This window comes from Oncorhynchus nerka, linkage group LG5 (assembly GCF_034236695.1).
Source record: "Oncorhynchus nerka isolate Pitt River linkage group LG5, Oner_Uvic_2.0, whole genome shotgun sequence".
Lineage (NCBI taxonomy): Eukaryota > Metazoa > Chordata > Actinopteri > Salmoniformes > Salmonidae > Oncorhynchus > Oncorhynchus nerka.
The window spans coordinates 11,338,116-11,362,891 of NC_088400.1; the positions used below are offsets into that span (position 1 = coordinate 11,338,116).

Here is a 24,776-nt window from a genome sequence, read left to right on the forward strand (position 1 = left end):
ACTAAAGTTATAAATGGAAGGAAACTAACACTAAACTAACACTAAAGTTATAAATATAAGGAAACTAACACTAAACTAACACTAAAGTTATAAATATAAGGAAACTAACACTAAGGAGATAGTTATAAATGCGATGCAGGTGTGAAACAACACATTAGATCCCCCAGCATGGTGGCTGGGGCTGACTGGACTGATACTGGGTTGTTGTACTGGGTTGTTGTACTAGTGGATAAACTGGACAGACAGTTCCTACTGCATAGTAGTATTGGACTGTAGTTGGTGCTGCTTCGATTATATCAATTGGTGCTGCGTGGATTATATCAATTGGTGCTGTGTGGATTATATCAGTTGGTGCTGCATGGATTATATCAGTTGGTGCTGCATGGATTATATCAGTTGGTGCTGCATGGATTATATCAGTTGGTGCTGTGTGGATTATATCAGTTGGTGCTGCATGGATTATATCAGTTGGTGCTGTGTGGATTATATCAATTGGTGCTGCGTGGATTATATCAATTGGTGCTGTGTGGATTATATCAGTTGGTGCTGCATGGATTATATCAGTTGGTGCTGCATGGATTATATCAGTTGGTGCTGTGTGGATTATATCAGTTGGTGCTGCTTGGATTATATCAGTTGGTGCTGCTTGGATTATATCAGTTGGTGCTGCGTGTATTATATCAGTTGGTGCTGTGTGGATTATATCAGTTGGTGCTGCGTGGATTATATCAGTTGGTGCTGCGTGGATTATATCAATTGGTGCTGTGTGGATTATATCAGTTGGTGCTGTGTGGATTATATCAATTGGTGCTACATGGATTATATCAGTTGGTGCTGCGTGGATTATATCAGTTGGTGTTGTGTGGATTATATCAGTTGGTGCTGGTGCTGGTGCTGGATTATATCAGTTGATTATATCAGTGCTGCGTGGATTATATCAGTTGGTGCTGCGTGATTATATCAGTTTGCCATTATATCAGTTGGTGCTGCGTGGATTATATCAGTTGGTGCTGCATGGATTATATCAGTTGGTGCTGCATGGATTATATCAGTTGGTGCTGCATGGATTATATCAGTTGGTGCTGCATGGATTATATCAGTTGGTGCTGCATGGATTATATCAGTTGGTGCTGCATGGATTATATCAGTTGGTGCTGCGTGGATTATATCAGTTGGTGCTGCGTGATTATATCAGTTGGTGCGTGGATTATATCAGTTGGTGCTGCGTGGATTATATCAATTGGTGCTGCGTGGATTATATCATTGGTGCTGCGTGGATTATATCAGTTGGTGCTGCGTGGATTATATCAATTGGTGCTGCGTGGATTATATCAATTGGTGCTGTGTGGATTATATCAATTGGTGCTGTGTGGATTATATCAGTTGGTGCTGCATGGATTATATCAGTTGGTGCTGCATGGATTATATCAGTTGGTGCTGTGTGGATTATATCAGTTGGTGCTGTGTGGATTATATCAATTGGTGCTGCGTGGATTATATCAGTTGGTGCTGTGTGGATTATATCAGTTGGTGCTGTGTGGATTATATCAGTTGGTGCTGCTTGGATTATATCAGTTGGTGCTGCATGGATTATATCAATTGGTGCTGTGTGGATTATATCAGTTGGTGCTGCGTGGATTATATCAGTTGGTGCTGCTTGGATTATATCAGTTGGTGCTGCATGGATTATATCAGTTGGTGCTGTGTGGATTATATCAGTTGGTGCTGCTTGGATTATATCAGTTGGTGCTGCGTGGATTATATCAATTGGTGCTGCGTGGATTATATCAGTTGGTGCTGCGTGGATTATATCAATTGGTGCTGCGTGGATTATATCAGTTGGTGCTGCGTGGATTATATCAGTTGGTGCTGTGTGGATTATATCAGTTGGTGCTGCGTGGATTATATCAGTTGGTGCTGTGTGGATTATATCAGTTGGTGCTGCGTGGATTATATCAATTGGTGCTGTGTGGATTATATCAGTTGGTGCTGCGTGGATTATATCAGTTGGTGCTGTGTGGATTATATCAGTTGGTGCTGCGTGGATTATATCAGTTGGTGCTGTGTGGATTATATCAGTTGGTGCTGCGTGGATTATATCAATTGGTGCTGTGTGGATTATATCAGTTGGTGCTGTGTGGATTATATCAGTTGGTGCTGTGTGGATTATATCAATTGGTGCTGCGTGTATTATATCAGTTGGTGCTGCATGGATTATATCAGTTGGTGCTGCTTGGATTATATCAGTTGGTGCTGTGTGGATTATATCAGTTGGTGCTGCTTGGATTATATCAGTTGGTGCTGCGTGGATTATATCAGTTGGTGCTGTGTGGATTATATCAGTTGGTGCTACATATTTTTACACAGGGATTAGGTATAGTACTATGTTTTTGGCTTGGGCTGCTTTGTCGTTTGATACTGGTAGTTTTTATTCTGTCCTATCTGTGCCATAACTGTCAGACTAGACATTACAAATCTCAATGATAGACATGCCAAAACAATGACTAGCTACATTGGTGTCGTAAGTGGGATAGGCTGTATTTTAATAGTGGTAGTGTTTCTATAGTATCTGATTCTTCATCCATACGTCACCATTAGTAATAGATATCTCACTGACTGACTGGCCACACCAATACAATGACCAGCTATAGTGTCCTTAATCTTCTCACCACTCCTATCTAGCCATCTATCCTGGGTCAGAGCGAGGCAGTGGGAGAATTATGTCTTCATTTTTCAGAAATCAAAGCCTGAGAGTTTAATTATTCATTGCATCTAAATAGGTCACTGCCTCTTATTATGAGTGGCAAGCAGAGGAAGTGGTACACAGAGAAGGAAAGAGAGAGAGAGAGATAGAGAGGTGGGTAGAGAGAGAGAGGCAGAGATATATGGAGAGAGAGAGGGATAGAAAGAGAGAGAGAGAGGTGGGTAGAGAGAGAGGCAGAGATATATGGAGAGAGAGAGGGATAGAAAGAGAGAGAGAGAGGTGGGTAGAGAGAGAGGCAGAGATATATGGAGAGAGAGAGGGATAGAAAGAGAGAGAGAGAGAGGTGGGTAGAGAGAGAGGCAGAGATATATGGAGAGAGAGAGAGATAGAGAGGTGGGTAGAGAGAGAGGCAGAGATATATGGAGAGAGAGAGGGATAGAAAGAGAGAGAGAGAGATAGAGAGGTGGGTAGAGAGATTCAGAGATATATGGAGAGAGAGGGATAGATATAAAAAAGAGAAAGGGATGAGAGAGAGGGGGGGGGGTAGAGAGAGAAAGAGAGAGGGGTAAGACAGAGTGAGAGAGGAGAGAGAGGGAGAGATATATGGAGAGAGACAGAGAGAGAGGGTTAGGGTTGTCTTTCATACCAGGTCATGTGTCTTCTCAGTCATGTTGACACTGGTCCACTACCAGGTCATGTGTCTTCTCAGTCATGTTGACACTGGTCCACTACCAGGTCATGTGTCTTCTCAGTCATGTTGACACTGGTCCACTACCAGGTCATGTGTCTTCTCAGTCATGTTGACACTGGTCTACTACCAGGTCATGTGTCTTCTCAGTCATGTTGACACTGGTCCACTACCAGGTCATGTGTCTTCTCAGTCATGTTGACACTGGTCCACTACCATTGCTTTAATGTATTGTTGTTGTAGTTGTTGTTAATGATAATCCCATGTCCAGTACTACTATTATTAATGCTGTTGGTCCCACCATTTATTTATATATAAATATATATATTTGACATATTTTTCGATATGTATACTTTGACAATGTAAGTAATAATGAACTTGCCATGTCAATAAAGTCAATTGAATTGAATTGAGAGAGGGGAGAGAGAGAGAGGGGGGAGAGGGGAGAGAGAGAAAGAGAGGGGAGAAAGCGGTTAGAGAGAGAGGGGGGAGAGAGAGATGCTGTAGAGCGAGCGAGAGAGAGAGAGTGGGGCAGAGGGGGTAGATGGAGAGAGAGAGGGAGACGGGGTAAGAGAGATAGAGGGGGTAGAGAGAGAGAGGGAGAGGGGGGTAGAGGAGAGGGGGGTAGAGAGAGGGGTAGAGAGAGAGGGAAAGGGGTAGAGAGAGTGGGGGTAGAGAGAGAGGGGTAGAGAGAGAGGGAGAGGGGTAGAGAGAGAGGGGGTAGAGAGAGATGGGTAGAGAGAGAGGGGGTAGAGAGAGAGAGAGGGGGAGAGGAGGTAGAGAGAGGGGTATAGAGAGAGAGGGGGAGATGGGGTAGAGAGAGAGAGGGGGGTAGAGAGAGAGGGGTAGAGAGAGGGGGAGAGGGATAGAGAGAGAGGGGTAGAGAGAGAGGGGGTAGAGAGAGATGGGTAGAGAGAGAGGGAGAGGAGGTAGAGAGAGGGAGAGAGAAAGAGAGAGGGGTAGAGAGAGAGGGGGTAGAGAGAGAGGGAGAGGGGGAGAGGAGGTATAGAGAGGGAGAGAGAGAGGGGGAGATGGGGTAGAGAGAGAGAGAGGGGGTAGAGAGAGGGAGAGGGATAGAGAGAGAGGGGTAGAGAGAGAGGGGGTAGAGAGAGAGGGAGAGAGGAGGTAGAGAGAGGAGAGAGAGAAAGAGAGAGGGGTAGAGAGAGAGGGGGTAGAGAGAGAGAGGGAGAGGGGGAGAGGAGGTAGAGAGAGGGAGAGAGAGAGGGGAGATGGGGTAGAGAGAGAGAGAGGGGGTAGAGAGAGGGGAGAGGGGGAGAGGGATAGAGAGAGAGGGGTAGAGAGAGAGGGGGTAGAGAGAGATGGGTAGAGAGAGAGGGAGAGGGAAGAGGAGGTAGAGAGAGAGGGAGAGAGAAAGAGAGAGGGGTAGAGAGAGATGGGTAGAGAGAGAGGGAGAGGAGGTAGAGAGAGGGAGAGAGAAAGAGAGAGGGGTAGAGAGAGAGGGGGTAGAGAGAGAGGGGAGAGGGGGAGAGGAGGTAGAGAGAGGGAGAGAGAGGGGGAGATGGGGTAGAGAGAGAGAGAGAGGGGGTAGAGAGAGGGGAGAGGGGGAGAGGGATAGAGAGAGAGGGGTAGAGAGAGAGAGGGGGTAGAGAGAGATGGGTAGAGAGAGAGGGAGAGGGGAAGAGGAGGTAGAGAGAGGGAGAGAGAAGAGAGAGGGGTAGAGAGAGGGGGTAGAGAGAGGGGTAGAGAGAGAGGAGAGGGGAGGGGATAGAGAGAGAGGGGTAGAGAGAGAGGGGTAGAGAGAGATGGGTAGAGAAAGAGGGGGAGATGGGGTAGAGAGAGAGAGAGAGGGGGTAGAGAGAGAGGGTATAGAGAGAGAGGGGGTAGAGGGAGAGGGGGAGAGGGATAGAGAGAGAGGGGTAGAGAGAGAGAGGGGTAGAGAGAGAGGGGTAGAGAGAGAGAACCGTTATCACAACAGAAGGGTTATCACAACAGAAGGGTTAACACAACAGAAGGGTTAACACAACAGAAGGGATAACACAACAGAAGGGTTATCACAACAGAAAGGGTTATCACAACAGAAGGGTTATCACAACAGAAGGGTCCATGAGTTGCTGCATGGGGCTTCATCCATGTAAGCTGAACATGTCAATAAAGTCAATTGAATTGAATTGAGAGAGGGGAGAGAGAGAGGGGGAGAGGGGGAGAGAGAGAAAGAGAGGGGAGAGAGCGGTTAGAGAGAGAGGGGGAGAGAGAGATGCTGTAGAGCGAGCGAGAGAGAGAGAGGGGCAGAGGGGGTAGATGGAGAGAGAGAGAGGAGACGGGGTAAGAGAGATAGAGGGGGTAGAGAGAGAGGGAGAGGGGGTAGAGGAGAGGGGGTAGAGAGAGGGGTAGAGAGAGAGGGAAAGGGGTAGAGAGAGAGGGGGTAGAGAGAGAGGGGTAGAGAGAGAGGGAGAGGGGTAGAGAGAGAGGGGGTAGAGAGAGATGGGTAGAGAGAGAGGGGGTAGAGAGAGAGAGAGAGGGGGAGAGGAGGTAGAGAGAGGGGTATAGAGAGAGAGGGGGAGATGGGGTAGAGAGAGAGAGAGGGGGGAGAGAGAGGGGTAGAGAGAGGGGGAGAGGGATAGAGAGAGAGGGGTAGAGAGAGAGGGGGTAGAGAGAGATGGGTAGAGAGAGAGGGAGAGGAGGTAGAGAGAGGAGAGAGAAAGAGAGAGGGGTAGAGAGAGAGGGGGGTAGAGAGAGAGGGAGAGGGGGGAGAGGAGGTATAGAGAGGGAGAGAGAGAGGGGGAGATGGGGTAGAGAGAGAGAGAGAGAGGGGGTAGAGAGAGGGGAGAGGGATAGAGAGAGAGGGGTAGAGAGAGAGGGGGTAGAGAGAGATGGGTAGAGAGAGAGGGAGAGGAGGTAGAGAGAGGGAGAGAGAGAGAGAGAGGGGTAGAGAGAGAGGGGTAGAGAGAGAGGGAGAGGGGGAGAGGAGGTAGAGAGAGGGAGAGAGAGAGGGGGAGATGGGGTAGAGAGAGAGAGAGAGGGGGTAGAGAGAGGGAGAGGGATAGAGAGAGAGGGGTAGAGAGAGGGGGTAGAGAGAGATGGGTAGAGAGAGAGGGAGAGGGGAAGAGGAGGTAGAGAGAGGGAGAGAGAAAGAGAGAGGGGGTAGAGAGAGATGGGTAGAGAGAGAGGGAGAGGAGGTAGAGAGAGGGAGAGAGAAAGAGAGAGAGGGGGTAGAGAGAGAGGGGGTAGAGAGAGAGGGAGAGGGGGAGAGGAGGTGGAGAGAGGGAGAGAGAGAGGGGGTAGAGAGAGATGGGTAGAGAGAGAGGAGAGGGGAAGAGGAGGTAGAGAGAGGGAGAGAGAAGAGAGAGTGGTAGAGAGAGAGGGGGTAGAGAGAGAGGGGGTAGAGAGAGAGGGAGAGGGGGAGGGGATAGAGAGAGAGGGGTAGAGAGAGAGGGGTAGAGAGAGATGGGTAGAGAAAGAGGGGGAGATGGGGTAGAGAGAGAGAGAGAGGGGGTAGAGAGAGGGGTATAGAGAGAGAGGGGGTAGAGAGAGAGGGAGAGGGGGAGAGGGATAGAGAGAGAGGGGTAGAGAGAGAGAGGGGTAGAGAGAGAGGGGTAGAGAGAGAGAACCGTTATCACAACAGAAGGGTTATCACAACAGAAGGGTTATCACAACAGAAGGGTTAACACAACAGAAGGGTTAACACAACAGAAGGGATAACACAACAGAAGGGTTATCACAACAGAAAGGGTTATCACAACAGAAGGGTTATCACAACAGAAGGGTCCATGAGTTGCTGCATGGGGCTTCATCCATGTAAGCTGAACAGAGGATCTACCCAGTTAGCTAACCATTTTTGGTCCCCTGAAATGTTCTTTGAAATCTCCATTTATAATTGTATTTAATATTAAACCTAACATTATGTTCTCCAGTAACATTTGACACACCAGAATATAAATTGTTGATATATAAATAGTAAGCATTACAGGAACAAGAATATCATCTTTGAGGAACAGCTGTCTACTCAACGTGTGTGAGAGCGTCCCTGCCGTTTGACATAGGCCATAGCCATTCCTACCATTCTGGCACTCTGTGTTAGTGTGGTGTGTGTTCTGAATCTCCAGTACCTGTTGTTAGCAATGTATCTTATTCTTCAATAACACAAACTACAAAGCAAATCTGGGAGAGGAAAATAGGTTTATTCAAAGAGGACACGTCATACAGGGAGGTAGATGGTCATTCTCCCCTGTCCTCAGTGATGCTCTTTCCTGTGGTTCTCTCCCCTGTCCTCAGTGATGCTCTTTCCTGTGGTTCTCTCCAGTGGTTCTCTCTCAGTGATTCTCTCTCAGTGATTCTCTCAGTGATTCTCTCAGTGATTCTCTCTCAGTGATTCTCTCCAGTGGTTCTCTCTCAGTGATTCTCTACAGTGATCCTCTCTCAGTGATTCTCTCCAGTGGTTCTCTCTCAGTGATTCTCTCAGTGATTCTCTCTCAGTGATTCTCTCTCAGTGATTCTCTACAGTGATCCTCTCTCAGTGATTCTCTCCAGTGATTCTCTCCAGTGATTCTCTCTCAGTGATTCTCTACAGTGATCCTCTCTCAGTGATTCTCTACAGTGATCCTCTCTCAGTGATTCTCTCCAGTGGTTCTCTCTCAGTGATTCTCTCCAGTGATTCTCTCCAGTGATCCTCTCTCAGTGATTCTCTCCAGTGATCCTCTCTCAGTGATTCTCTCCAGTGGTTCTCTCTCAGTGATTCTCTCCAGTGATTCTCTCCAGTGATCCTCTCTCAGTGATTCTCTACAGTGATCCTCTCTCAGTGATTCTCTCCAGTGGTTCTCTCTCAGTGATTCTCTCAGTGATTCTCTCTCAGTGATTCTCTCCAGTGATTCTCTCCCCGTGATTCGCTCAGTGATTCTCTCCAGTGATTCTCTCTCAGTGATTCTCTCCAGTGATTCTCTCTCAGTGATTCTCTCCTGTGGTTCTCTACAGTGATTCTCTCTCTGTGATTCTCTTCAGTGATTCTCTCTTAGTGATTCTCTCCAGTGATTATCTCTCAGTGATTATCTCTCAGTGATGCTCTCCAGTGATTCTCTCCTGTGGTTCTCTCCAGTGATTCTCTCTCAGTGATTCTCTCCAGTGATTCTCTCCAGTGATTCTCTCTCAGTGATTCTCTCTCCAGAACAAAGGAACAGCATGTAGTTTTATAATTCCTTGCAATAAAACCAGCCAATGGTCACATAACTAGTATCCTATTTCAGAAGACATATTCCTCCCATGTCTCTGAACCATGGATCAATAATTCCCTATTACAGAAAAAACTATTTCCATTGATCGTTATTACTCTATTGACTTATTGTCCTTTTAACCTCTAGTCCTCTGTCTCTGCGTTGTGTGTTTATCTTCGACATATTGCAGATGGCTACACCACTGATGACATTGAGTTCTACTGGCGAGGGGGAGATGGAGCTGTGTCTGGGGTGGAGAGAATAGAGCTGCCTCAGTTCTCCATCGTGGACTACAAACTGGTCTCCAAGAATGTGGTCTTCTCTACAGGTACACAGTGGTGGCCATTTTGATACCTATGTAGCGTATGTGGGAACTCTTTAAAGACTGTTGGAAAAGCATTCCTCGTGATTACTGGTTGAGAGAATGCCAAGAGTGTGATAAGCTGTCAAAAGGCAAAGGGTGGCTACTTTGAAGAATCTAAAATCTAAAATATATTTTGATTTGGTTACACCATTTTGGTTAATACATGATTCCATGTGTGTTATTTCATAGTTTTGATGTCTTCACTAATATTCTACAATGTAGAAAATAGTCCAAATAAAGGAAAACCCTGGAATGAGTAGGTACTGTATATCTATGGCTACACAGTAGCTTTTCAGGGGGGTGATCCACAGATATTCCATATATTACCTTTCTCTGCTTTTTCAGTTCTGATCCCTCCACTTCAGGTCATTATTTGTAAAAGACAATGTATTCTTAATGGTTTACCTGGTTTAATAAAGCAAAATAAAATACATACAGTTCTGTCTGTTTTCCTCCATGCAGGTTCCTACCCACGTCTGTCTCTGAGCTTCAAGCTGAAGAGGAACATCGGCTACTTTATCCTCCAGACCTACATGCCCTCTATTCTGATCACCATCCTGTCTTGGGTCTCCTTCTGGATCAACTATGATGCCTCCGCTGCCAGAGTGGCCCTGGGTAAGACTGCCCATCGAATTCCATCAATAACGTTATCGAGATTTCATGAGTCAATCAACCAATCAATCCGTAAATCAAATTAAACTTATACATTATATGACAATGTTTACAAACGTTGTTGTCATAGTGTTTGCATCGTTCTAAAATGTCGTGTAGAACATGCGTTGTTGTCATAGTGTTTGAACATACGTTGTTGTCATAGTGTAGAACATACGTTGTTGTCAAAGTGTTTGCATCGTTCTAAAATGTTGTGTAGAACATACGTTGTTGTCATAGTGTTTGAACATGTGTTGTTGTCATAGTGTAGAACATACGTTGTTATCATAGTGTTTGCATCGTTCTAAAATGTTGTGTAGAACATACGTTGTTGTCATAGTGTTATAACATACGTTGTTGTCATAGTGTTTGAACATACGTTGTTGTCATAGTGTTAGAACATACGTTGTTGTCATAGTGTAGAACATACGTTGTTGTCATAGTGTTGTAACATACGTTGTTGTCACAGTGTTAGAACATGGTTTGTTGTCATAGTGTTATAACATACGTTGTTGTCACAGTGTTAGAACATGGGTTGTTGTCATAGTGTTAGAACATGCGTTGTTGTCATAGTGTAGAACATGGGTTGTTGTCATAGTGTAGAACATACGTTGTTGTCATAGTGTTGGAACATACGGTGTTGTCATAGTGTTAGAACATACGTTGTTGTCATAGTGTTATAACACGCGTTGTTGTCATAGTGTTGTAACATGCGTTGTTGTCACAGTGTTAGAACATACGTTGTTGTCACAGTGTTAGAACATACGTTGTTGTCATAGTGTTAGAACATACGTTGTTGTCATAGTGTTTGAACATACGTTGTTGTCATAGTGTTAGAACATACGTTGTTGTTATAGTGTTAGAACATACGTTGTTGTCATAGTGTTATAACATACGTTGTTGTCATAGTGTTATAACATACGTTGTTGTCATAGTGTTAGAACATACGTTGTTGTCATAGTGTTAGAACATACATTGTTGTCATAGTGTAGAACATACGTTGTTGTCATAGTGTTTGAACATACGTTGTTGTCATAGTGTAGAACATACGTTGTTGTCATAGTGTTGTAACATACGTTGTTGTCACAGTGTTAGAACATGGGTTGTTGTCATAGTGTTATAACATACGTTGTTGTCACAGTGTTAGAACATGGGTTGTTGTCATAGTGTTAGAACATGCGTTGTTGTCATAGTGTAGAACATGGGTTGTTGTCATAGTGTAGAACATACGTTGTTGTCATAGTGTTGGAACATACGTTGTTGTCATAGTGTTTGAACATACGTTGTTGTCATAGTGTTAGAACATACGTTGTTGTCATAGTGTAGAACATACGTTGTTGTCATAGTGTTGTAACATACGTTGTTGTCACAGTGTTAGAACATGGGTTGTTGTCATAGTGTTATAACATACGTTGTTGTCACAGTGTTAGAACATGGGTTGTTGTCATAGTGTTAGAACATGGGTTGTTGTCATAGTGTTAGAACATGCGTTGTTGTCATAGTGTAGAACATGGGTTGTTGTCATAGTGTAGAACATACGTTGTTGTCATAGTGTTGGAACATACGTTGTTGTCATAGTGTTAGAACATACGTTGTTGTCATAGTGTTATAACATGCGTTGTTGTCATAGTGTTGTAACATACGTTGTTGTCACAGTGTTAGAACATACGTTGTTGTCATAGTGTTAGAACATGCGTTGTTGTCATAGTGTTAGAACATGAGTTGTTGTCATAGTGTTAGAACATACGTTGTTGTCATAGTGTTAGAACATACGTTGTTGTCATAGTGTTAGAACAAACGTTGTTGTCATAGTGTTATAACATACGTTGTTGTCATAGTGTTAGAACATACGTTGTTGTCATAGTGTTAGAACATACGTTGTTGTTATAATGTTATAACATACGTTGTTGTCATAGTGTTATAACATACGTTGCTGTCATAGTGTTAGAACATACGTTGTTGTCATAGTGTTATAACATACGTTGTTGTCATAGTGTTATAACATACGTTGTTGTCATAGTGTTAGAACATACGTTGTTGTCATAGTGTTAGAACATACATTGTTGTCATAGTGTAGAACATACGTTGTTGTCATAGTGTTTGAACATACGTTGTTGTCATAGTGTAGAACATACGTTGTTGTCATAGTGTTGTAACATACGTTGTTGTCACAGTGTTAGAACATGGGTTGTTGTCATAGTGTTATAACATACGTTGTTGTCACAGTGTTAGAACATGGGTTGTTGTCATAGTGTTAGAACATACATTGTTGTCATAGTGTAGAACATACGTTGTTGTCATAGTGTTGGAACATACGTTGTTGTCATAGTGTTTGAACATCCGTTGTTGTCATAGTGTTAGAACATACGTTGTTGTCATAGTGTAGAACATACGTTGTTGTCATAGTGTTGTAACATACGTTGTTGTCACAGTGTTAGAACATGTGTTGTTGTCATAGTGTTATAACATACGTTGTTGTCACAGTGTTAGAACATGGGTTGTTGTCATAGTGTTAGAACATGCGTTGTTGTCATAGTGTAGAACATGGGTTGTTGTCATAGTGTTATAACATGCGTTGTTGTCATAGTGTTGTAACATACGTTGTTGTCACAGTGTTAGAACATACGTTGTTGTCATAGTGTTAGAACATACGTTGTTGTCATAGTGTTAGAACATGCGTTGTTGTCATAGTGTAAGAACATACGTTGTTGTCATAGTGTTAGAACATACATTGTTGTCATAGTGTAGAACATACGTTGTTGTCATAGTGTTTGAACATACGTTGTTGTCATAGTGTAGAACATACGTTGTTGTCATAGTGTTGTAACATACGTTGTTGTCACAGTGTTAGAACATGGGTTGTTGTCATAGTGTAGAACATACGTTGTTGTCATAGTGTTGGAACATACGTTGTTGTCATAGTGTTTGAACATCCGTTGTTGTCATAGTGTTAGAACATACGTTGTTGTCATAGTGTAGAACATACGTTGTTGTCATAGTGTTGTAACATACGTTGTTGTCACAGTGTTAGAACATGTGTTGTTGTCATAGTGTTATAACATACGTTGTTGTCACAGTGTTAGAACATGGGTTGTTGTCATAGTGTTAGAACATGCGTTGTTGTCATAGTGTAGAACATGGGTTGTTGTCATAGTGTTATAACATGCGTTGTTGTCATAGTGTTGTAACATACGTTGTTGTCACAGTGTTAGAACATACGTTGTTGTCATAGTGTTAGAACATACGTTGTTGTCATAGTGTTAGAACATGCGTTGTTGTCATAGTGTAAGAACATACGTTGTTGTCATAGTGTTATAACATACGTTGTTGTCATAGTGTAGAACATACGTTGTTGTCATAGTGTTAGAACATACGTTGTTGTCATAGTGTAGAACATACGTTGTTGTCATAGTGTTAGAACATACGTTGTTGTCATAGTGTAGAACATACGTTGTTGTCATAGTGTTTGAACATACGTTGTTGTCATAGTGTTATAACATACGTTGTTGTCATAGTGTAGAACATACGTTGTTGTCATAGTGTTAGAACATACGTTGTTGTCATAGTGTAGAACATACGTTGTTGTCATAGTGTTAGAACATACGTTGTTGTCATAGTGTAGAACATACGTTGTTGTCATAGTGTTTGAACATACGTTGTTGTCATAGTGTTTGAACATACGTTGTTGTCATAGTGTTAGAACATACGTTGTTGTCATAGTGTAGAACATACGTTGTTGTCATAGTGTTTTAACATACGTTGTTGTCATAGTGTTAGAACATACGTTGTTGTCATAGTGTTGAACATACATTGTTGTCATAGTGTTAGAACATGCGTTGTTGTCATAGTGTAGAACATGGGTTGTTGTCATAGTGTTAGAACATGCGTTGTTGTCATAGTGTTTGAACATGCGTTGTTGTCATAGTGTAGAACATGGGTTGTTGTCATAGTGTTATAACATACGTTGTTGTCATAGTGTAGAACATACGTTGTTGTCATAGTGTTAGAACATGCGTTGTTGTCATAGTGTTTGAACATGCGTTGTTGTCATAGTGTTATAACATACGTTGTTGTCATAGTGTTTGAACATACGTTGTTGTCATAGTGTTAGAACATACATTGTTGTCATAGTGTAGAACATACGTTGTTGTCATAGTGTTGTAACATACGTTGTTGTCACAGTGTTAGAACATGGGTTGTTGTCATAGTGTTATAACATACGTTGTTGTCACAGTGTTAGAACATGGGTTGTTGTCATAGTGTTAGAACATGCGTTGTTGTCATAGTGTAGAACATGGGTTGTTGTCATAATGTAGAACATACGTTGTTGTCATAGTGTTGGAACATACGTTGTTGTCATAGTGTTATAACATGCGTTGTTGTCATAGTGTTGTAACATACGTTGTTGTCACAGTGTTAGAACATACGTTGTTGTCACAGTGTTAGAACATACGTTGTTGTCATAGTGTTAGAACATACGTTGTTGTCATAGTGTTAGAACATACGTTGTTGTTATAGTGTTAGAACATACGTTGTTGTCATAGTGTTATAACATACGTTGTTGTCATAGTGTTATAACATACGTTGTTGTCATAGTGTTATAACATACGTTGTTGTCATAGTGTTAGAACATACGTTGTTGTCATAGTGTTAGAACATACATTGTTGTCATAGTGTAGAACATACGTTGTTGTCATAGTGTTTGAACATACGTTGTTGTCATAGTGTAGAACATACGTTGTTGTCATAGTGTTGTAACATACGTTGTTGTCACAGTGTTAGAACATGGGTTGTTGTCATAGTGTTATAACATACGTTGTTGTCACAGTGTTAGAACATGGGTTGTTGTCATAGTGTTAGAACATGCGTTGTTGTCATAGTGTAGAACATGGGTTGTTGTCATAGTGTAGAACATACGTTGTTGTCATAGGAACATACGTTGTTGTCATAGTGTTTGAACATACGTTGTTGTCATAGTGTTAGAACATACGTTGTTGTCATAGTGTAGAACATACGTTGTTGTCATAGTGTTGTAACATACGTTGTTGTCACAGTGTTAGAACATGGGTTGTTGTCATAGTGTTATAACATACGTTGTTGTCACAGTGTTAGAACATGGGTTGTTGTCATAGTGTTAGAACATGCGTTGTTGTCATAGTGTAGAACATGGGTTGTTGTCATAGTGTAGAACATACGTTGTTGTTATAGTGTTAGAACATACGTTGTTGTCATAGTGTTATAACATACGTTGTTGTCATAGTGTTATAACATACGTTGTTGTCATAGTGTTATAACATACGTTGTTGTCATAGTGTTAGAACATACGTTGTTGTCATAGTGTTAGAACAAACGTTGTTGTCATAGTGTTATAACATACGTTGTTGTCATAGTGTTAGAACATACGTTGTTGTCATAGTGTTAGAACATACGTTGTTGTTATAATGTTATAACATACGTTGTTGTCATAGTGTTATAACATACGTTGCTGTCATAGTGTTAGAACATACGTTGTTGTCATAGTGTTATAACATACGTTGTTGTCATAGTGTTAGAACATACGTTGTTGTCATAGTGTTATAACATACGTTGCTGTCATAGTGTTATAACATACGTTGTTGTCATAGTGTTAGAACATACGTTGTTGTCATAGTGTTAGAACATACATTGTTGTCATAGTGTAGAACATACGTTGTTGTCATAGTGTTTGAACATACGTTGTTGTCATAGTGTAGAACATACGTTGTTGTCATAGTGTTGTAACATACGTTGTTGTCACAGTGTTAGAACATGGGTTGTTGTCATAGTGTTATAACATACGTTGTTGTCACAGTGTTAGAACATGGGTTGTTGTCATAGTGTTAGAACATACATTGTTGTCATAGTGTAGAACATACGTTGTTGTCATAGTGTTGGAACATACGTTGTTGTCATAGTGTTTGAACATCCGTTGTTGTCATAGTGTTAGAACATACGTTGTTGTCATAGTGTAGAACATACGTTGTTGTCATAGTGTTGTAACATACGTTGTTGTCACAGTGTTAGAACATGTGTTGTTGTCATAGTGTTATAACATACGTTGTTGTCACAGTGTTAGAACATGGGTTGTTGTCATAGTGTTAGAACATGCGTTGTTGTCATAGTGTAGAACATGGGTTGTTGTCATAGTGTTATAACATGCGTTGTTGTCATAGTGTTGTAACATACGTTGTTGTCACAGTGTTAGAACATACGTTGTTGTCATAGTGTTAGAACATACGTTGTTGTCATAGTGTTAGAACATGCGTTGTTGTCATAGTGTAAGAACATACGTTGTTGTCATAGTGTTATAACATACGTTGTTGTCATAGTGTAGAACATACGTTGTTGTCATAGTGTTAGAACATACGTTGTTGTCATAGTGTTAGAACATACGTTGTTGTCATAGTGTAGAACATACGTTGTTGTCATAGTGTTAGAACATACGTTGTTGTCATAGTGTAGAACATACGTTGTTGTCATAGTGTTTGAACATACGTTGTTGTCATAGTGTTTGAACATACGTTGTTGTCATAGTGTTAGAACATACGTTGTTGTCATAGTGTAGAACATACGTTGTTGTCATAGTGTTTTAACATACGTTGTTGTCATAGTGTTAGAACATACGTTGTTGTCATAGTGTTGAACATACATTGTTGTCATAGTGTTAGAACATGCGTTGTTGTCATAGTGTAGAACATGGGTTGTTGTCATAGTGTTAGAACATGCGTTGTTGTCATAGTGTTTGAACATGCGTTGTTGTCATAGTGTAGAACATGGGTTGTTGTCATAGTGTTATAACATACGTTGTTGTCATAGTGTAGAACATACGTTGTTGTCATAGTGTTAGAACATGCGTTGTTGTCATAGTGTTTGAACATGCGTTGTTGTCATAGTGTTATAACATACGTTGTTGTCATAGTGTTTGAACATACGTTGTTGTCATAGTGTTAGAACATACATTGTTGTCATAGTGTAGAACATACGTTGTTGTCATAGTGTTGTAACATACGTTGTTGTCACAGTGTTAGAACATGGGTTGTTGTCATAGTGTTATAACATACGTTGTTGTCACAGTGTTAGAACATGGGTTGTTGTCATAGTGTTAGAACATGCGTTGTTGTCATAGTGTAGAACATGGGTTGTTGTCATAGTGTAGAACATACGTTGTTGTCATAGTGTTGGAACATACGTTGTTGTCATAGTGTTAGAACATACGTTGTTGTCATAGTGTTATAACATGCGTTGTTGTCATAGTGTTGTAACATACGTTGTTGTCACAGTGTTAGAACATACGTTGTTGTCACAGTGTTAGAACATACGTTGTTGTCATAGTGTTAGAACATACGTTGTTGTCATAGTGTTAGAACATACGTTGTTGTCATAGTGTTAGAACATACGTTGTTGTTATAGTGTTAGAACATACGTTGTTGTCATAGTGTTATAACATACGTTGTTGTCATAGTGTTATAACATACGTTGTTGTCATAGTGTTATAACATACGTTGTTGTCATAGTGTTAGAACATACGTTGTTGTCATAGTGTTAGAACATACATTGTTGTCATAGTGTAGAACATACGTTGTTGTCATAGTGTTTGAACATACGTTGTTGTCATAGTGTAGAACATACGTTGTTGTCATAGTGTTGTAACATACGTTGTTGTCACAGTGTTAGAACATGGGTTGTTGTCATAGTGTTATAACATACGTTGTTGTCACAGTGTTAGAACATGGGTTGTTGTCATAGTGTTAGAACATGCGTTGTTGTCATAGTGTAGAACATGGGTTGTTGTCATAGTGTAGAACATACGTTGTTGTCATAGTGTTGGAACATACGTTGTTGTCATAGTGTTTGAACATACGTTGTTGTCATAGTGTTAGAACATACGTTGTTGTCATAGTGTAGAACATACGTTGTTGTCATAGTGTTGTAACATACGTTGTTGTCACAGTGTTAGAACATGGGTTGTTGTCATAGTGTTATAACATACGTTGTTGTCACAGTGTTAGAACATGGGTTGTTGTCATAGTGTTAGAACATGCGTTGTTGTCATAGTGTAGAACATGGGTTGTTGTCATAGTGTAGAACATACGTTGTTGTTATAGTGTTAGAACATACGTTGTTGTCATAGTGTTATAACATACGTTGTTGTCATAGTGTTATAACATACGTTGTTGTCATAGTGTTTTAACATACGTTGTTGTCATAGTGTTAGAACATACGTTGTTGTCATAGTGTTGAACATACATTGTTGTCATAGTGTTAGAACATGCGTTGTTGTCATAGTGTAGAACATGGGTTGTTGTCATAGTGTTAGAACATGCGTTGTTGTCATAGTGTTTGAACATGCGTTGTTGTCATAGTGTAGAACATGGGTTGTTGTCATAGTGTTATAACATACGTTGTTGTCATAGTGTAGAACATACGTTGTTGTCATAGTGTTAGAACATGCGTTGTTGTCATAGTGTTTGAACATGCGTTGTTGTCATAGTGTTATAACATACGTTGTTGTCATAGTGTTTGAACATACGTTGTTGTCATAGTGTTAGAACATACATTGTTGTCATAGTGTAGAACATACGTTGTTGTCATAGTGTTGTAACATACGTTGTTGTCACAGTGTTAGAACATGGGTTGTTGTCATAGTGTTATAACATACGTTGTTGTCACAGTGTTAGAACATGGGTTGTTGTCATAGTGTTAGAACATGCGTTGTTGTCATAGTGTAGAACATGGGTTGTTGTCATAGTGTAGAACATACGTTGTTGTCATAGTGTTGGAACATACGTTGTTGTCATAGTGTTAGAACATACGTTGTTGTCATAGTGTTATAACATGCGTTGTTGTCATAGTGTTGTAACATACGTTGTTGTCACAGTGTTAGAACATACGTTGTTGTCACAGTGTTAGAACATACGTTGTTGTCATAGTGTTAGAACATACGTTGTTGTCATAGTGTTAGAACATACGTTGTTGTCATAGTGTTAGAACATACGTTGTTGTTATAGTGTTAGAACATACGTTGTTGTCATAGTGTTATAACATACGTTGTTGTCATAGTGTTATAACATACGTTGTTGTCATAGTGTTATAACATACGTTGTTGTCATAGTGTTAGAACATACGTTGTTGTCATAGTGTTAGAACATACATTGTTGTCATAGTGTAGAACATACGTTGTTGTCATAGTGTTTGAACATACGTTGTTGTCATAGTGTAGAACATACGTTGTTGTCATAGTGTTGTAACATACGTTGTTGTCACAGTGTTAGAACATGGGTTGTTGTCATAGTGTTATAACATACGTTGTTGTCACAGTGTTAGAACATGGGTTGTTGTCATAGTGTTAGAACATGCGTTGTTGTCATAGTGTAGAACATGGGTTGTTGTCATAGTGTAGAACATACGTTGTTGTCATAGTGTTGGAACATACGTTGTTGTCATAGTGTTTGAACATACGTTGTTGTCATAGTGTTAGAACATACGTTGTTGTCATAGTGTAGAACATACGTTGTTGTCATAGTGTTGTAACATACGTTGTTGTCACAGTGTTAGAACATGGGTTGTTGTCATAGTGTTATAACATACGTTGTTGTCACAGTGTTAGAACATGGGTTGTTGTCATAGTGTTAGAACATGCGTTGTTGTCATAGTGTAGAACATGGGTTGTTGTCATAGTGTAGAACATACGTTGTTGTTATAGTGTTAGAACATACGTTGTTGTCATAGTGTTATAACATACGTTGTTGTCATAGTGTTATAACATACGTTGTTGTCATAGTGTTAGAACATGCGTTGTTGTCATAGTGTAGAACATGGGTTGTTGTCATAGTGTAGAACATACGTTGTTGTCATAGTGTTGGAACATACGTTGTTGTCATAGTGTTTGAACATACGTTGTTGTCATAGTGTTAGAACATACGTTGTTGTCATAGTGTAGAACATACGTTGTTGTCATAGTGTTGTAACATACGTTGTTGTCACAGTGTTAGAACATGGGTTGTTGTCATAGTGTTATAACATACGTTGTTGTCACAGTGTTAGAACATGGGTTGTTGTCATAGTGTTAGAACATGCGTTGTTGTCATAGTGTAGAACATGGGTTGTTGTCATAGTGTAGAACATACGTTGTTGTTATAGTGTTAGAACATACGTTGTTGTCATAGTGTTATAACATACGTTGTTGTCATAGTGTTATAACATACGTTGTTGTCATAGTGTTATAACATACGTTGTTGTCATAGTGTTAGAACATACGTTGTTGTCATAGTGTTAGAACATACATTGTTGTCATAGTGTAGAACATACGTTGTTGTCATAGTGTTTGAACATACGTTGTTGTCATAGTGTAGAACATACGTTGTTGTCATAGTGTTGTAACATACGTTGTTGTCACAGTGTTAGAACATGGGTTGTTGTCATAGTGTTATAACATACGTTGTTGTCACAATGTTAGAACATGGGTTGTTGTCATAGTGTTAGAACATGCGTTGTTGTCATAGTGTAGAACATGGGTTGTTGTCATAGTGTAGAACATACGTTGTTGTCATAGTGTTGGAACATACGTTGTTGTCATAGTGTTTGAACATACGTTGTTGTCATAGTGTTAGAACATACGTTGTTGTCATAGTGTAGAACATACGTTGTTGTCATAGTGTTGTAACATACGTTGTTGTCACAGTGTTAGAACATGGGTTGTTGTCATAGTGTTATAACATACGTTGTTGTCACAGTGTTAGAACATGGGTTGTTGTCATAGTGTTAGAACATGCGTTGTTGTCATAGTGTAGAACATGGGTTGTTGTCATAGTGTAGAACATACGTTGTTGTCATAGTGTTGGAACATACGTTGTTGTCATAGTGTTAGAACATATACGTTGTTGTCATAGTGTTATAACATGCGTTGTTGTCATAGTGTTGTAACATACGTTGTTGTCACAGTGTTAGAACATACGTTGTTGTCATAGTGTTAGAACATACGTTGTTGTCATAGTGTTAGAACATGCGTTGTTGTCATAGTGTTAGAACATACGTTGTTGTCATAGTGTTAGAACATACGTTGTTGTCATAGTGTTAGAACATACGTTGTTGTCATAGTGTTATAACATACGTTGTTGTCATAGTGTTAGAACATACGTTGTTGTCATAGTGTTAGAACATACGTTGTTGTTATAATGTTATAACATACGTTGTTGTCATAGTGTTATAACATACGTTGCTGTCATAGTGTTAGAACATACGTTGTTGTCATAGTGTTATAACATACGTTGTTGTCATAGTGTTATAACATACGTTGTTGTCATAGTGTTATAACATACGTTGTTGTCATAGTGTTATAACATACGTTGCTGTCATAGTGTTATAACATACGTTGTTGTCATAGTGTTATAACATACGTTGTTGTCATAGTGTTTGAACATACGTTGTTGTTATAGTGTTAGAACATGCGTTTTTGTCATAGTGTTATAACATACGTTGTTGTCATAGTGTTTGAACATACGTTGTTGTTATAGTGTTAGAACATGCGTTTTTGTCATAGTGTTAGAACATACGTTGTTGTCATAGTGTTATAACATACGTTGTTGTCATAGTGTTTGAACATACGTTGTTGTCATAGTGTAGAACATACGTTGTTGTCATAGTGTTGTAACATACGTTGTTGTCACAGTGTTAGAACATGGGTTGTTGTCATAGTGTTATAACATACGTTGTTGTCACAATGTTAGAACATGGGTTGTTGTCATAGTGTTAGAACATGCGTTGTTGTCATAGTGTAGAACATGGGTTGTTGTCATAGTGTAGAACATACGTTGTTGTCATAATGTTGGAACATACGTTGTTGTCATAGTGTTTGAACATACGTTGTTGTCATAGTGTTAGAACATACGTTGTTGTCATAGTGTAGAACATACGTTGTTGTCATAGTGTTGTAACATACGTTGTTGTCACAGTGTTAGAACATGGGTTGTTGTCATAGTGTTATAACATACGTTGTTGTCACAGTGTTAGAACATGGGTTGTTGTCATAGTGTTAGAACATGCGTTGTTGTCATAGTGTAGAACATGGGTTGTTGTCATAGTGTAGAACATACGTTGTTGTCATAGTGTTGGAACATACGTTGTTGTCATAGTGTTAGAACATACGTTGTTGTCATAGTGTTATAACATGCGTTGTTGTCATAGTGTTGTAACATACGTTGTTGTCACAGTGTTAGAACATACGTTGTTGTCATAGTGTTAGAACATACGTTGTTGTCATAGTGTTAGAACATGCGTTGTTGTCATAGTGTTAGAACATACGTTGTTGTCATAGTGTTAGAACATACGTTGTTGTCATAGTGTTAGAACATACGTTGTTGTCATAGTGTTATAACATACGTTGTTGTCATAGTGTTAGAACATACGTTGTTGTCATAGTGTTAGAACATACGTTGTTGTTATAATGTTATAACATACGTTGTTGTCATAGTGTTATAACATACGTTGCTGTCATAGTGTTAGAACATACGTTGTTGTCATAGTGTTATAACATACGTTGTTGTCATAGTGTTATAACATACGTTGTTGTCACAGTGTTAGAACATGGGTTGTTGTCATAGTGTTAGAACATGCGTTGTTGTCATAGTGTTATAACATACGTTGTTGTCATAGTGTTATAACATACGTTGCTGTCATAGTGTTATAACATACGTTGTTGTCATAGTGTTATAACATACGTTGTTGTCATAGTGTTTGAACATACGTTGTTGTTATAGTGTTAGAACATGCGTTTTTGTCATAGTGTTATAACATACGTTGTTGTCATAGTGTTTGAACATACGTTGTTGTTATAGTGTTAGAACATGCGTTTTTGTCATAGTGTTAGAACATACGTTGTTGTCATAGTGTTATAACATACGTTGTTGTCATAGTGTTTGAACATACGTTGTTGTCATAGTGTAGAACATACGTTGTTGTCATAGTGTTGTAACATACGTTGTTGTCACAGTGTTAGAACATGGGTTGTTGTCATAGTGTTATAACATACGTTGTTGTCACAATGTTAGAACATGGGTTGTTGTCATAGTGTTAGAACATGCGTTGTTGTCATAGTGTAGAACATGGGTTGTTGTCATAGTGTAGAACATACGTTGTTGTCATAACGTTGGAACATACGTTGTTGTCATAGTGTTTGAACATACGTTGTTGTCATAGTGTTAGAACATACGTTGTTGTCATAGTGTAGAACATACGTTGTTGTCATAGTGTTGTAACATACGTTGTTGTCACAGTGTTAGAACATGGGTTGTTGTCATAGTGTTATAACATACGTTGTTGTCACAGTGTTAGAACATGGGTTGTTGTCATAGTGTTAGAACATGCGTTGTTGTCATAGTGTAGAACATGGGTTGTTGTCATAGTGTAGAACATACGTTGTTGTCATAGTGTTGGAACATACGTTGTTGTCATAGTGTTAGAACATACGTTGTTGTCATAGTGTTAGAACATGCGTTGTTGTCATAGTGTTAGAACATACGTTGTTGTCATAGTGTTAGAACATACGTTGTTGTCATAGTGTTAGAACATACGTTGTTGTCATAGTGTTATAACATACGTTGTTGTCATAGTGTTAGAACATACGTTGTTGTCATAGTGTTAGAACATACGTTGTTGTTATAATGTTATAACATACGTTGTTGTCATAGTGTTATAACATACGTTGCTGTCATAGTGTTAGAACATACGTTGTTGTCATAGTGTTATAACATACGTTGTTGTCATAGTGTTATAACATACGTTGTTGTCACAGTGTTAGAACATGGGTTGTTGTCATAGTGTTAGAACATGCGTTGTTGTCATAGTGTAGAACATGGGTTGTTGTCATAGTGTAGAACATGCGTTGTTGTCATAGTGTTAGAACATACGTTGTTGTCATAGTGTTAGAACATACGTTGTTGTCATAGTGTTAGAACATACGTTGTTGTCATAGTGTTATAACATACGTTGTTGTCATAGTGTTAGAACATACGTTGTTGTCATAGTGTTAGAACATACGTTGTTGTTATAATGTTATAACATACGTTGTTGTCATAGTGTTATAACATACGTTGCTGTCATAGTGTTAGAACATACGTTGTTGTCATAGTGTTATAACATACGTTGTTGTCATAGTGTTATAACATACGTTGTTGTCATAGTGTTATAACATACGTTGTTGTCATAGTGTTATAACATACGTTGCTGTCATAGTGTTATAACATACGTTGTTGTCATAGTGTTATAACATACGTTGTTGTCATAGTGTTTGAACATACGTTGTTGTTATAGTGTTAGAACATGCGTTTTTGTCATAGTGTTATAACATACGTTGTTGTCATAGTGTTTGAACATACGTTGTTGTTATAGTGTTAGAACATGCGTTTTTGTCATAGTGTTAGAACATACGTTGTTGTCATAGTGTTATAACATACGTTGTTGTCATAGTGTTTGAACATACGTTGTTGTCATAGTGTAGAACATACGTTGTTGTCATAGTGTTGTAACATACGTTGTTGTCACAGTGTTAGAACATGGGTTGTTGTCATAGTGTTATAACATACGTTGTTGTCACAATGTTAGAACATGGGTTGTTGTCATAGTGTTAGAACATGCGTTGTTGTCATAGTGTAGAACATGGGTTGTTGTCATAGTGTAGAACATACGTTGTTGTCATAACGTTGGAACATACGTTGTTGTCATAGTGTTTGAACATACGTTGTTGTCATAGTGTTAGAACATACGTTGTTGTCATAGTGTAGAACATACGTTGTTGTCATAGTGTTGTAACATACGTTGTTGTCACAGTGTTAGAACATGGGTTGTTGTCATAGTGTTATAACATACGTTGTTGTCACAGTGTTAGAACATGGGTTGTTGTCATAGTGTTAGAACATGCGTTGTTGTCATAGTGTAGAACATGGGTTGTTGTCATAGTGTAGAACATACGTTGTTGTCATAGTGTTGGAACATACGTTGTTGTCATAGTGTTAGAACATACGTTGTTGTCATAGTGTTATAACATGCGTTGTTGTCATAGTGTTGTAACATACGTTGTTGTCACAGTGTTAGAACATACGTTGTTGTCATAGTGTTAGAACATACGTTGTTGTCATAGTGTTAGAACATGCGTTGTTGTCATAGTGTTAGAACATACGTTGTTGTCATAGT

At 39.8% G+C, this 24,776-nt stretch overlaps 1 protein-coding gene across 1 annotated transcript in view; it reads left to right on the plus strand.

The window, feature by feature from the left end:
* LOC115127152 (gamma-aminobutyric acid receptor subunit beta-2-like) overlaps nucleotides 1-24,776 on the plus strand; it is a 144,417-nt gene that overhangs the window by 109,850 nt on the left and 9,791 nt on the right. Inside the window, exons 6-7 of the mRNA XM_065018364.1 lie at nucleotides 8,748-8,885; nucleotides 9,384-9,536. Of these exons, the coding sequence (XP_064874436.1) occupies nucleotides 8,748-8,885; nucleotides 9,384-9,536 (291 nt within the window). The remainder of the gene's footprint in view (nucleotides 1-8,747; nucleotides 8,886-9,383; nucleotides 9,537-24,776) is intronic.